At 49.4% G+C, this 13,617-nt stretch overlaps 1 protein-coding gene across 8 annotated transcripts in view; it reads left to right on the top strand.

The window, feature by feature from the left end:
• Positions 1-13,617, top strand: part of PTPRS (protein tyrosine phosphatase receptor type S) — a 163,711-nt gene that overhangs the window by 110,914 nt on the left and 39,180 nt on the right. For all 8 annotated transcript variants that reach the window (XM_049807609.1, XM_049807608.1, XM_049807607.1 and 5 more), the window contains exons 7-10: positions 4,537-4,806; positions 6,986-7,567; positions 8,497-8,630; positions 8,801-8,945. In XM_049807609.1, the coding sequence (XP_049663566.1) occupies positions 4,537-4,806; positions 6,986-7,567; positions 8,497-8,630; positions 8,801-8,945 (1,131 nt within the window). The remainder of the gene's footprint in view (positions 1-4,536; positions 4,807-6,985; positions 7,568-8,496; positions 8,631-8,800; positions 8,946-13,617) is intronic.

Genomic DNA, 13,617 nt, shown 5'->3' with positions numbered 1-13,617 from the left:
AAACTGGGTTAACCTCTCTGCATCCGTGAGCAGCAACAAAACCAATTGGCTTTACAAGGGTGTGAAAAGTTACGGATCTGTTCTGTTTCTAATGAAGGTTATGTTATGCAGAATTTGGGGTGCAGGTTTGCCTGTGTGAAATACTTATCCAACAGACAATATTAAACAGACTCATAACTAACTGCACTTAAGAAATCTTTCTGTGTCTCAGAAATGGCTTCTCTGCATTGAAATAGTTTGACTTGCATCACAAATGTCCAGCTCCAGTTCTAAAATCTGGTTCTATCAGTAACAAGCTGTATCCTTGTTTGAAAAAAAGCTCCTGAGAATTTTTTGGCCATTGAAAATGTGTGTTTGTGTGTGCCTGCTTGTGTGTGTATATTGGGAGATGTTGCACATGCACATGGAGCATGCACATATGTGTATGCATGCAAGGTTGGCTTCGTAAAACAGGTCTGACAAAGCTGTCATGGAAACCAAACATCCCTGAAGCTCAGGGAGGGTGCTTCTTGAAACCAGAAATTGGCAAAAGTATTAGATAAGTGTCTAAAGTAGAGCTCTGACTGCCCCATCCCAGCTTTTCCTTTCCAGAGAGGGTTGTGGTTCTTTTCTTTCTGGTCCTTTGAATGTGCTGGATAGCAAAATGGAAGGAATCTCTTCACTGCATTTTTTACATGTAAAATTTCACTCTTACAGCTGCTGTGTGTGAAACCCAGCTGGATCCAGAGGTGAAATTGTTCTTGATTCAATCTCTAGCGGCACTTCAAGCTTTCTTCCCACCACCGCTTTCCTCCTCCTAGGCCCTGACCTAAACGCTGACCCAGAGATTCTCAGCTTGACAAATCTCATGTCAAGAGCCAAATCAGAGTGGTACTGCAATTAAAATGAACAGCAGCATGATGGTTCTTGGTATCCAGAGATGAGCCCTATAAGTATTTCCTGTTACAGTAAATGAGGTTGTCACAGCCCTGAGCCATAGCAGGGATGTATCTAGGGACTCTCTGAGGTCTCCACCATTTAACGTTGGAGTTATTTTCACATCCTAGACTGGTGTGTGGATGTTTGTATATTTGTGCACACAGGAGTGTGTAGCTTTTTTTAAACCAGGATGCACAACAGAAGTGCTACTGCCTGTTTTGGTCTTGCATTAGCCTGCTGCTAACCCTGATCCAAATTCTCCCTCTTCGCAGAATGTGCATTGTTTTGGGCTGGCATCCAGATATGCTGATTGCTTCCCATTAGTTAAGTGTGACAAATGCCGTTAAAAGAGCCAAAAAGTAATGCTGCCCTGAGACCCCACAAAGCTGACCTAAACCCCGGGGTACTGCAAGGAGGGTGGGGAGAATTGCTTCACAGTTGTTCATGAGCGTGCTCTGCACGGCTCCGGCTCCCTGGCCCTGAGCTTGTGTTTTGTGAGTGGATCTCTTCCCTTCCCTGCCCAAAACCACACAGACAGCAGCAGTCTGTTCCCTTCAGACTCCGATTCTCAGCACTCCACATACATCAAATGATGCTTTTCAGTTATTAAATTCTGGTTTGTTCTTCCTTTCTCTTTTTTTTTTTTTTTTTTTTTTTTTTTACTTTCTCTTTTAGTTCGGTTTTATTTCTTTGTGATTAGCCTCGGTTTGAATTAATTGTCTTGTTCTGTTTCCATGACAACTCAGTGTTTGCATCCCACCTGCCGTTGTTTGTTGCTGTTGATGCTGTTTGCTGACCGGATCTTGTCCGGCATATGTCTCCCCATTTCTCCTCACCTCTTCCCACCTTGCCTCCCCTCTCCAGAAGGTTACATATCAGCCCCTCCTCAAAAGAGTCATCCCCACCCCAGATCTGTCTGCATGTTGACCCCACTTGTTTCTTTTCGAGTTCTCTCCATGTTGTCTCAGATTGTGACTGGTGTGGTCTTCACATGGCTCCATTTTCTGAAATGCGGTACCTCCTGAAGCAGACAGTGGACAGAAAGATGGAGCAGGCAACAGGGACGTACCCTCATGTCTAGGACTAAAAGTCTTCCATAGCAGTGTGACAGGAGGGAGAAAGGAGCATGTTGCTTGGTCTCTTGAGCCAGTGCTGGTGTCTGAGGTTGTGCGAATACCATGGTACTCTCCTTACACCTTTCTCTAAGCAGAAAGTCATCTTCTAGTCTTAGTGTCCAGGTGAGTTTGCAGTCTCTCCCTCCCCAGTCCAGTCCCCTCCCCAGCTACATTGGAGGTGAGAGCATGCTATCCATTCTCTTTGCAAATCCATGCATGCAGGAATTCTCCTTTGACATCTCTGAGCTCCTAATGCCGCAAATCTGGAAGTCTTCTCTTCCTTGCCTCTCAGTACTGGTTCCTGGGTTCTGGTAACCGTGCAGGAAAGGATCTGATAGCACGATGGGAAGAGCACACCCTTCTATGAAGACACCTCCTTGCCAGCTTGCAGGAAGAGGCAGGGGCTATATTTGGCTTTTGTTTAACAAAGCCCCACTAAATGGAAAACAGCTACTACCTCTCCTGGCAGCGCCCTTCCCATCTGAAAAGATCATAATGTTGAGCAGCAGCCAGGGAAGTGGGCTGGAAGATAAATACTGGAAAAACCCAAGACCTCAGTTCCAGGGGACACCTGAAGGCACTAGGACTTGGGAAGAGCAATGGCAGGCTAAGCTCTGATGTCCTTTGCATTGCTTTTGCATGGATGCGGTTGCCACTGATTTGTTAGAGAGGTTGTTCAGAGGGGTTATCTGGGAATAGGACAGCAGGGACAGATATTTTTCAGGCCCCCAGCACTCCTAACTCTCCTGCCCCCTCGCTCACCCTACCTGAGGGGACTTGACTGCATGGCTGTCTCTGAAGCTGGAGGAATCCTGCACTCCTTTTCTCCTTAGTCTGCTGCTGTGCCTGCATCTTCTCGGGGTCTGTATCCTTTTGTCTTTGCTTGCGGGATGGGACCTTGCCCTCAGCTCTCTCCCTAAGGCCCCCCTGATCCACTTAACGTTTCTCCTTTGTCTGTTCTCCTGCTTTCACCCCTAAGGAAGAGCACCCACCTCGGCCACCCAGCCAGCCCAGTTAGTTCAGAAAATGGAGCCAAGGAAACCGCACCCTCCCCTTTGCGTCCATGTTCTTATTGTGTAAGGTCTGGAAGCTGCATCCACCTCTCTGCTAAGGAGATGCACAGAACATGTCACTGTTTTCTCAACGTTAAAGTTTCATTACCTTGTTTTTCTTATTAATTCTATTCTATTTATTATTCCGCCAGGGCTGAGATGTGACAATGTGAGCCACCACATTGGGTCACATCAGCTAGAAAAAGTATGCAGCATTAAAGTGGGTTTCCCCCTCCCCTCCCTCTCTTTCTCTCTCTTCTTTCTCCCTTCCCTTCCTTGTTCTCCTTCTCCTTGTCTTCCTTTCTTTCTCTGTCGCTCACTTTCTATTCAGTATCCATGTGGGCATTTGCTAGCCGCCCATAAATTATATTTCTCTGCATTTCCTCTCTCTTTCTCTTTCTATCTTTTTCTCTCTCTCTTTTTTACCTATTTTGCATGATGTTTGTGACTCTGAGAGCTGCATCTATCGATGGAACCGTGTCAGATCTTAAAGAGGCTTCGTTAGGGTTTCTATACCCGAAAACCACAAAAATTTCATTAGAGTTTCTCATCTTTTCCACACTCTTTCTCGCTCCAGAGGGACTGCCTCCCCCTGGACGGTTCTCACACACAGACACTAACTAAATTCTGTCCCGCTCCGGGGACTCCCTCTCCTCCCAGTTTTTATATTTTTGCCTCTTTACTTTTCAAGTGGTGTCTCTCTGGCATTTGGGGATGTGATACTTCTCTCTTTGTTGAATTCTCTGGGTCCAACAAGGCAAAATCTTGAGAAGTTTCCATCTCCATCCCAGCCTTCTCCTTGCCACCAGCCCACCTCTGCAGCATCCTTCGGGCACGGAGCGACCGGTGGGAGAGGGCCCCTCTCCAGAGATGGAGGAGGCACCTGGACCAGTTCAGGCCGTGGTGGTGGAGGGGTTGTTTTGTTTTGATGTGGGAGAAGGTGATATGGGAGTCAGACTCCACTGGAAAAGGGGAGGAGCAGGTTTCCCGGGGTGCGGAGCGGGGAGCTGGGGGCCCCAGCGGCTGTGGAGGAGATTTTTCGACGCTCGCCATGCCAGCTCTTGCCAGTAAAGATGAGAAATTACTAATAAATTTTTGTGTATTTATCTGTGCTGTGATGGGTCTAATCTTGATCAATGGAACCCTGTTGCTATGAAATACCGCTTTTATGTCTATATTCTATATATTGTTTGTGAAGTAAAAATTTATTTGAAGTTTAATTTTTTTGGTTTTTGGTTTTTGATTTTTTAATTTATTTGTTTTTTGTTTTGTTTTTAATGAAGGAAGAAAATAAATGATGACAAACCCCATCTATATTTAAATTATCTTTTGCTCTTTTTTCTTTTTCTCCCTTTTCTTCTTTTTCTTTTCTTTCTTTCTTTTTTTGTTTGGTTTTTTTTTTTGTTTTGTTTTGTTTTGTTTTTTGTTACCTCTGTGCGTCTCATCCACAGTTCGCCGTGTGGCCCCTCGCTTCTCCATCTTACCCGTCAGCCATGAAATCATGCCCGGTGGCAACGTCAACATCACCTGCGTGGCCGTGGGTTCGCCCATGCCATACGTCAAGTGGATGCAGGGAGCAGAGGACCTGACGCCCGAAGATGACATGCCTGTGGGCCGTAATGTCTTGGAGCTCACGGATGTCAAGGACTCAGCCAACTACACGTGTGTGGCCATGTCCAGTCTGGGAGTCATAGAAGCCGTTGCTCAGATCACGGTGAAATGTAAGAGAGTGTGAGCACGCCTGCGTGAGCGAGTGCGTGGGTTCCCTGACTGCATGTTTGTAGGAGCGTGCATGCACAAGCGTGCAAGCTGCTGCATGGGTGTATATATGTGCAAGGCACGTGTTGGGTTCACGGTCGTAACAGAGTGTCTGAGCATGTGTGCAAAGCAAATGTGGGCACGTGTCACGTTCATGCATGTGAGCATTTGTAGATACGTGGTCGTGCCTGTCAGCCTTCACCGGTGCATGAGTGGGAATGTCACTGTGTGACTGTGTGGGTACCCTGTTCTGCTTGTGTCTTTGTCTGTCTGCATGGGGTGAGCCTGTGACTGCCTGATCTGTACATGAGGAGTGTGGGGACACAATTATGCATGTAAAAAGGTAGTTGTGCATGAGTGTGAGCGTGTGTGCACGGGAGAAGGAGCAACGTGGCTGTATGGGCATGTGGGCGCCTGACCGCATGTGTGTAAGTCCGTGTTGTTACAAGCCTGTAGGTACCTGCGTAGGTATTTGAGCATGAGCAGGAAGACAAACTCGTGCACCACGAGTGCCATGTGCCGCGATCCATGCATGCATCTTTGGGGATCCCGCACACAAAGAAATCCACAGCGAAGGGGATGCTGGTGGCTTGAGATCTTTCCTTGCTTTAGGACAACTGAGCTGTTTGTTATGAAGAAAACTGTGATTCAAACCCCTGCATGCTTGTTTCTGTCCTGGGGTATGAGGCTGGCTGGGCTGTTTGCAAGGAGCCTTGGATGGCTTGAAGCCTGCATGCCATCCTGTTCCAAGGTTAGAGATTCAGCCAAGGCCCTGAGGATCTCTGGCATGTATGCCCTTGCAGTAGAGCCTAGTTCCAGCATCTTAGTGGCCTTTGTTGCCTCAGCAAGAGGGGGAATAACCCCAGCTTCCAGCTAGCAATTCCCAAGAGGAGCACGGGTGCAATCTTCAATCTATTTTGTCCTCGGCAGGGGTGTATTAAAACCCAAGCGGGATGCCCCTGCGGTTGGGTGAGTGTAGAGCTCTTTGTATGAGCTGGTGTCTGCTCTGAGTGATGGCATTGCCCATGAGGGATCTGGGGAGAGAATGGGTGGGAAAGAATGCGGGCGGGTGGGGGAGAGGAGGAAAAATACTTTGGAGAAGGGGACGGCTAAAGAAAAACAAGCCTGTTGTATCAGCGCATCTGACTAAGGAAGGTCTGACAGTAGAAATGAGTAGGGACTAGTGAATCTTGACATGACACTCATCCTGAGCTTTTGCACAGGGAGTGGGCTCGTGCTAGCAGAAGGATGCCTGGGGCTGGACTGAGGTGCTCTTTATTTTCCTGAGTATTTTCTTCCTTCCCCTCTTTCCCTGTCTTACACTATCAATTTGAAAAGCTGCTGTGTAAGATAACATTGCTTCTGCTTCCATCTATCCTGTCTCCTCAGATGGGGAATCTTGCCCTGCTGGTACCTTCTGCCTTTTGTCATTTCACTTGTATTCTGTTCCCCTTTATGTTCCTGCGTGTAAGCATCTGCAGTCTTTGCCAGTCCGAAGATGAAAGGAGAAGTTAGAGCTTTGAGGTGCTCAAGTCTAGAGAAGATGAGGTTGGAAAGAGTCTAAAGCATGTAGTGAGGAAAACACGTAAAGCTTGCTGTTAAAGGTGTCTGACATTTAGCGTGCAGTGTCTAGCAAGCTCCAAAGGTAGTCTTCTGGATGAGGGACAGGGGAGATGAGTATTAACACATGTTTGTGGCTCGAGAGGAAGCACTCCAAGTTTTTATAGTTTTCTAGTTCTGGAGAGTGCAGCCCACACTATACTGTTACCTGCACACTAAACATGGAGAGATTCAGCAGTGCCAGAGCCGGGCTGCCAGCGCTGTTTCGGAAGATCTGATTACATGCTCGGAAGGAGCTCCTGCGAAACTGCTTTTCCTTACTGCCATGTGAGCCGGCGGATGTGCAGCTGAAGTCTGTGCTAATGATTCCAGATGTTTAGCTGAACGCTTTCCTTTTGATGGAGCAGTTTAAGGAGGATAATAGAGTGCATAACTAGGTTCATAATATTTCAGCAGCACTTTACTGAACTGCCGCACTGTGATTGGTACTGTGCCTCTGGCTCCTATAGCCCTAACTAGCCCAATTAGGCACCATTTCAGCATATGGGTTTTTTTTTAATGTCTGTTCTTCCTGATTCTCAGCACTCCCCAAGGCTCCTGGGACGCCAGTGGTGACAGAGACGACAGCGACAAGTATCACCATCACCTGGGACTCTGGAAATCCAGACCCTGTGTCCTACTATGTCATTGAATACAAGTCTAAAAGCCAGGATGGACCCTATCAGATCAAAGAGGACATCACCACCACACGCTACAGTATTGGGGGGCTCAGCCCCAACTCTGAGTACGAGATCTGGGTCTCTGCAGTCAACAGCATCGGGCAGGGGCCTCCCAGTGAGTCTGTGGTCACTCGCACGGGGGAACAAGCTCCTGCCAGTGCCCCCCGTAATGTGCAGGGACGAATGCTGAGCAGCACCACCATGATCATCCAGTGGGAGGAACCGGTGGAGCCCAACGGGCAGATCCGTGGCTATCGTGTATATTATACCATGGAGCCTGATCAACCTGTCAGCAACTGGCAGAAGCACAACGTGGACGACAGCCTCCTGACCACGGTGGGCAGCCTTCTCGAGGACGAAACCTATACAGTCCGGGTCCTGGCCTTCACCTCCGTGGGAGACGGGCCTCTTTCCGACCCCATCCAGGTTAAGACGCAGCAAGGAGGTGAGCACCTGTGTTACTAACCTTGGATGCACTGGGCTGCAGGAGGGAGAGGTGTTGGTTTATAGAATTATCCAGCTGTGGCTGCCATGTCACCAGAGCATTTATTTCTTTATTGGTTCAGTTTGGTTAAAATAGAAATCTTCTGTGAGGAAGCTCGGTCCAGTGACTGGAGCAAGGGAGCCTGGTGCATGATTCCTGATCTGTTTTTTTCTCTGGAAGGTGGTTGCTTAAATGGGTGTGGCAAGCAATTATGCAAAGAGAATCCATTTCTGCTGTGCCCTGTTTCAAAGTGAGGTATCTTATTGCTTCCAGTTTCTAAATGTCTATAATAGACCTAAAAGCACTCACTGCCCAGGCAATGGTGAAGCTTAACTCTTCTTAAAGGACCCAGAAACTACCTTCTCAGAGATGTGTGGGGAATGAGCCTTATTTTGCCTTTTTCTAAAAGGGGAAAAAACCAAAGCCTTAATTGTCACAGCAGATGTGTTGAGCTGAGAACAAAAGATGTTTTATCACAGGTTGTCACCCAGCATGCTTTTGGATGCTCTGCTTATGGCATGGGGTGCTGGTGAGGAAACTCTGCATCCTCAATGGGCTGTTCATGGGCTTCCCACTTCCAGAATCCTTTAATACTGGGGATTAGTGGGCAGGGCTGTATCCTGCACTAAGAAAGAGGCATGTGATCCAGTAGGACTCTTCCGTCTCCAGCAGCTCTGGACATGCTTGAGTTCTGCAGTGGGATTTAACCCTGCCCCGCTTTAGAAGAAGGGCCTGCCCAGTCTACAGCATGGCGTTTTGCTGCTGACATGCTCTTCACACACAGGCTTTGAAGAAAACAGGATAGGAGTCTTCCAATTAGCCAACTTAATGTGGTTTCTCCTGTCTCTCATCTTGCCTTCTCTGCCCCGTCGGCTCCTTGTCTGTGTCAGTTCCTGGGCAGCCGATGAACTTCCGAGCAGAAGCCAAGACAGAGACGAGCATCGTTTTGTCGTGGAGCCCTCCCCGCCAGGAGATCATAGTGAAGTATGAGCTCCTCTATAAGGAAGGAGACCACGGCAGGGAGGTGAGTCCGGAGAGGAGCAGCACAAAGGGTTGGGGCCCTGAGGAGCATCCCGGCCTTCCGGTCCCCGAGGTGGCTGAGAGAGGGGTGTAGGGCAGGTGTCTCCAGGCAGGGCTCGCCTCTGCTCCTTTTTGTTTGTTTTTATTTTTTTCTTCCCCCCTCGCCTATCTCAGGTGCCGAAGAACTTCGAGCCAACGACCTCCTTCACTGTGGAAGGCCTGAAGCCCAACACTGAGTATGTCTTCCGACTGGCTGCCCGCTCGGCTCTGGGCCTGGGGGCCTTCACCCCGGAGGTCAGAGAGCGCACCTTGCAGTCTAGTAGGTGTCTCTCCTTTTCCCACCCTTCTCTGAGGGGAAGACAGTCAGGGAGCCAGAGATGGTGGGCACAGGGGTATGGAGCTGTGGGGCGGACGTTCTCGGTGCTGCGGCTTATCTCACATCCGGGGTTCCTCTCCAGGGAGGTGGGCGGTGGCGGGGGGCACCTCTGGGACCTGCTGCCTTCTCCCTTTGCTGCCCCAGATAGCTGAGACGTGAACGAAGAGTGGGTCTGGTGCATGCTTTTGGAGTTGGGGGGGCAGCGGCGGTGATGGGAGGCCAGTTAGCACCATCCACTTGATGGGGTGGGGAACAGTGAAGAGCTTGTTGATGGGCCACGCTGGCCCTTGGTGCTGAGCATGCTCAGGGAGGACAGCACCCCACCGTCGTGCAGCAGCTCGCCTGTCCACCAGCAGAAACTGAGCGGCAGCTGTCCGGAAGGGGGGCACAAGCAATGGAGCAGGGAGACAGTGGGGGAATTGGGAGGAAGAGGAGAAGGGAAGGTGATTAATCAAAAGTCCAACGTTTTCACCAGCCTTTGGGAAAGCGGTCCTCATGCTCTTTTCCATGAGCGACTTCGTAGCCTCGGGGAGGAAGGCTTGCTGGCCCAGCGAGCGCTGGGAAGAGTCCCGTTTGGGCTCCGGCAGAGCGGGAGAGAGAGGAGTCATGTGGAGGCTGTGGGGGGGATATTAATGACACCAGGATGGAGCGTACGCAACCAAAATGTGCTGGTTTTAGTTTAATGGATTGTCTCCCTTCGCTGTTGCCCTGGGGACAATAACCCTGGATGGCAATATTTCAACCTGGGCTTTTCACAGATCTTTGCTTTTAAATGAGGTGTTTTTTCACTGCATGAGTGGCTGTGGCAGCTGTTCTTTGTGTTTTCTGTCTCCTCTCATCTCTACTAAATCACTCCGCTGCAGTTTGGAGTAGCTGGGAGCAGAACTAACTCAGAAATGGCTCTGGTCACCAGTGTGAGGAGAGAGAGCGCCTGCTCCCATCTCTCAGAGTCCTTAACAAGGGAGAGCAGTGGGCTCTCGGCTGGGCACCTGCCCCATCTTTTCGTTTTAATTGTCACATCCTGCTGTCTCTCTGTCTCTTCTCCTGTCTCTCTCCTTCTCTTTCTCTCCCCCCCCAGGAGTGGGAGAAAAGGGGAGTCTCTTTCTGCATAGGCAGAATTCCTTACTGGGGCTTTCTCAGGCCTCCAGTCTGTTCAAAGATATTTTGTTTTCTTCTTTCCTTCAAATGTTTTTCCCTTTTTTTCCTTGTATTTTTTTTCTTATTCTCTCCATGTATCGAAAGAAAATCCTTTCCTGACTCTGCTGCAAATCTGCTGGTTCTGATCCCAGTATGGTACTGTCAGAGGGAGCATCACTGTGGGGTGGGGGAAAATGAACTGAAAGGAACTGAAAAATAAGTGTCAAACTTACTCACACTCTGCTTCTGTTTTCCAAGGGGTTTCCCTCCTTGAGATTCATGGGGATGGGAGGAAAAGAGGGTCTGGGATTTGTGCTTTCTGGTTCAATAAAAACAGGCTGAAAGAGGGGCGTGGGAGCTGACGGCAGTAGGGCTTAGCGATGCTGAAAATTTTTCCCTAAAGGGTGAAGAGAAGGGGATCTGGGAAAGGGGAAGGCTTTGGGGCTTTTTCTAACTTGGCACCTGCCCAGAATGAGGCCTGGTTTATTTCTGTGTAGCTCAGCTTTCATAGGGATAGTTTCATTAATTTAACACTCTTAAGAACATCAGCTGGGAACTGTCAGTGTCCTGTAACACGGTGAAACATTTTTTCCTGGCTGGCTGTTGGAGGAACGAGTCAATTCTCCCTGGTCCGGGTGACATCCTTCGGCTCACAGACCTTCTGGCTCGGGACAGGCTTTTGTGTCTTCCCTCTGCAGCTCCTTTTCCGTTCAGCTCCTCCTTGGCCCGCTCCATGGCTCTTCTTTCTTTTCTCTTCTGCTGTCTGCTTGCCTGCCTGCATGCTCTAGCAGCCTGATGAAACCAGCTCCCTGCTCTCTGTCTGTCTGTCTCTCGCTGGGCGGTTTCACACCACGATGGCATCTTGTCTCTGCAACGGCAAAGCCTCCTTCGTCCTCCCGCAGCCTGCCGAGGCGTTCGGTGCTCTTCCCCTCCTAGCTCAGCTGGCAAGCATGTGCCTGCATGCCGCAGCCCTCCCTGCATTGCACACCTTTCTGCACAACACCCTCCACCTCCCTGTCAGGGTGGCTCCTCCTGAGCATCATAACCAAAGTAAAATCCATTAAACTAAAGGTAAAGTATCTTTTTCTTCTTGAAGTAGCTGGGTTTTAACTCTTCAAGTACCAGAGACGTAGATGGTAAAAATAACAGAATCTCGTGGTTGGAGGAAGCTGGTTTGCCCTTTCTAACTAGCCATGACCTTCCCAGGGCTCCTTGGCAACTCTCCTACTCAGAAATTTCAGAGCGCAAAGCATACGTCAACAGACAGGGGTGGCAGGGTGGGTGCTGTGAGGCTGCATGTGCAGGTGTAGAGGAACGATGGGGCTTTCTTACCCTCTGTTCCTTCCTAAGAAAGGATGTTTCCCCCACCCATTAGCTCTGCTCTCCTTCCCTTCCCCCTTCCTCACAGTATATGAAGTGAACGAAACTTACACAAAGTCTATGGTACCTAAAGGGTTAAAAAACATTGTATTGTACAAGGTCAGTAAGGGTCATTCTTGTGGCTTGGACAGTCAACTTTAAAGCATGTAAAAGATGCAGTTCAGGTGAGTACTGGCTGGTCTCAAGCGGATTCACAAATACAGTCCACCCTGTCGCCGCAGGCTCACACACCCGTGTGTGGATCTGCACACACTCCTGTATGTCCTGGAGCCCATGGGAGGGCGGGGAGGGGTTCCCAAAGAGCTGTCTGCCTGGTAAAACCAGAGGCCAGCAGACAAAAGGTGACGATCTCTTGGCTGGAGGGCTCTTGCCTGTGCCGTGGCTCCCTTTCCAGCAAAGGGGCTTGTTGCAGAGGTGAGCTCGCAGCCTCCGGTTTGGGCTGCGGTCCTTTGCCTCCCGCACGCAGCTCCCGCCTTCTCGATGCTGTCCCCACGCACGCATGCACGTCTCCAGGGTCACACAGGTTGGGCTGGATTGTGAAGGAAACTCACAGTGCCATGAACTCCCCAGATGCGTCTCCAGTATGGCCAGCCAGCACTTGGTGGCTGTTTTCATCCAGGTGCTGTAGTCGATGAGAGTGACGGGGAGGGGGTCTGGGTGGGATCTGGGCCTTCTCCCCCATCACCCACCCACCCAGCCTTTTTGACCAGAGAAAGCGCAAACCATCCCAAAAGGAGGCCTCGCTCCAGGGCCTCTCGGTAGGTCCCTGTGCTGGAGCGTAGAGGGTGAGTGAGCAAGCGAGTGTGACCACGCGCAGCAGCTGCCAGTGCAAACAGTGAACCCAAGTGCCAGCTGGAGCTCCCGCTCTGCTTACTGGGGCTTTCATAATGAGTTTCAGGATGGAAAGGGTAGGTCAGGTCAGACCCTCTCTGCAGTGGGTTTCTCAGCCGTGGTGGCTTTGGCTGGACTGCTAAGCAGGCAAGGTGGCTTTTAATACTACCGGCCCCTGATAGGGAGAACAAAAGAAGCAAACAGCATCATGGCAGGCACTGGAAAAGGGTCGAGTCTTTTCCTCCGTACCCTGAAAGGGACTTGAGTTGCTTCTGGGGTGTGGGAAGGAGCAGTGCACCTCCATTCTGGAGATGTTGGTGCTGCGTCAATCACGGCAGATGGAGAGAGCTATAGGGGGAAGGAAATCCATCAGCGGGAATCTGCCGCCCTGCTCTCTGGTCTCTGTACAGGTAGCTTAGCAAAAGAGAATAGATTGGGCTCCAAAATTGCCATTACTCCCATAGCTAGGGTTCTGCTGGCAGCGGGGGGAGTAACTCAGTCGGGGGGAGCTAGCAGTGGGGCAGGGTGGCATTTTAAAAGCCAGTCATGTGCAGAAACCCACCAGGAGCTTGGTCTGGCCTCGTAGCTCAGATTCTCTTGTTCTCTCGTAAGAAAGTCTTATAAGTTAGCAGTTGAAGCGTGGAAGGTAGGTAAACAGACTGGGAATGTTCTGGAAGGAGTCACTTTTTATATCAGTATTATTTTATTATTATGATTTCCTTTCTGATGTTTTTTTGTTTCAAATTACTGGCTTGATTTATGTTTTATTTTCCAGTTTGTTCCTTTTGGTTTTGTTTGTTTGACATATTTTGTATTGTTTTGCGTGGCTAGCCATGGCCAGGGATCGTCACCCTCTGCAGTGGGATTTCTGAGGATAAGGGTTTCATTCTGCCATTTTAAATACAGCCAAATTGTAGCAGTAAGGCTTGAAAGTAGGAGGACAACACCCAAAATGTCCTACTGGACAGAGTGCTCAGCACTGCAGCATAAGGACTATCTTTACCCTTTCTGCAAAACCCACTTACTTCTGTTTAATGGAGGCACATGCAAAACATGTGGCTTTCACTCCAGTGCAAACTAGGCAAAGCGTGACTTGATTTAGCAGAGTCCTCAAGGCAAGCTGGGCCTAAACATCTGTTTGTGACTCAGGGATGGGAGTAAGAGGTTTGAAAAAATCATTCCTCGGTAAAAGAGCTTTTTGTTGATTAAAAAGCAACAGAGAAATGAGAAATGGTGACCAGCATTTATCTACTCCTGTGCTTCTTGC

This window comes from Accipiter gentilis, chromosome 8 (assembly GCF_929443795.1).
Source record: "Accipiter gentilis chromosome 8, bAccGen1.1, whole genome shotgun sequence".
NCBI classification, from domain to species: Eukaryota; Metazoa; Chordata; class Aves; order Accipitriformes; family Accipitridae; genus Astur; species Astur gentilis.
Note: the sequence above shows the minus strand (reverse complement) of the source record. Positions and strands in the feature narration are given on the sequence as shown.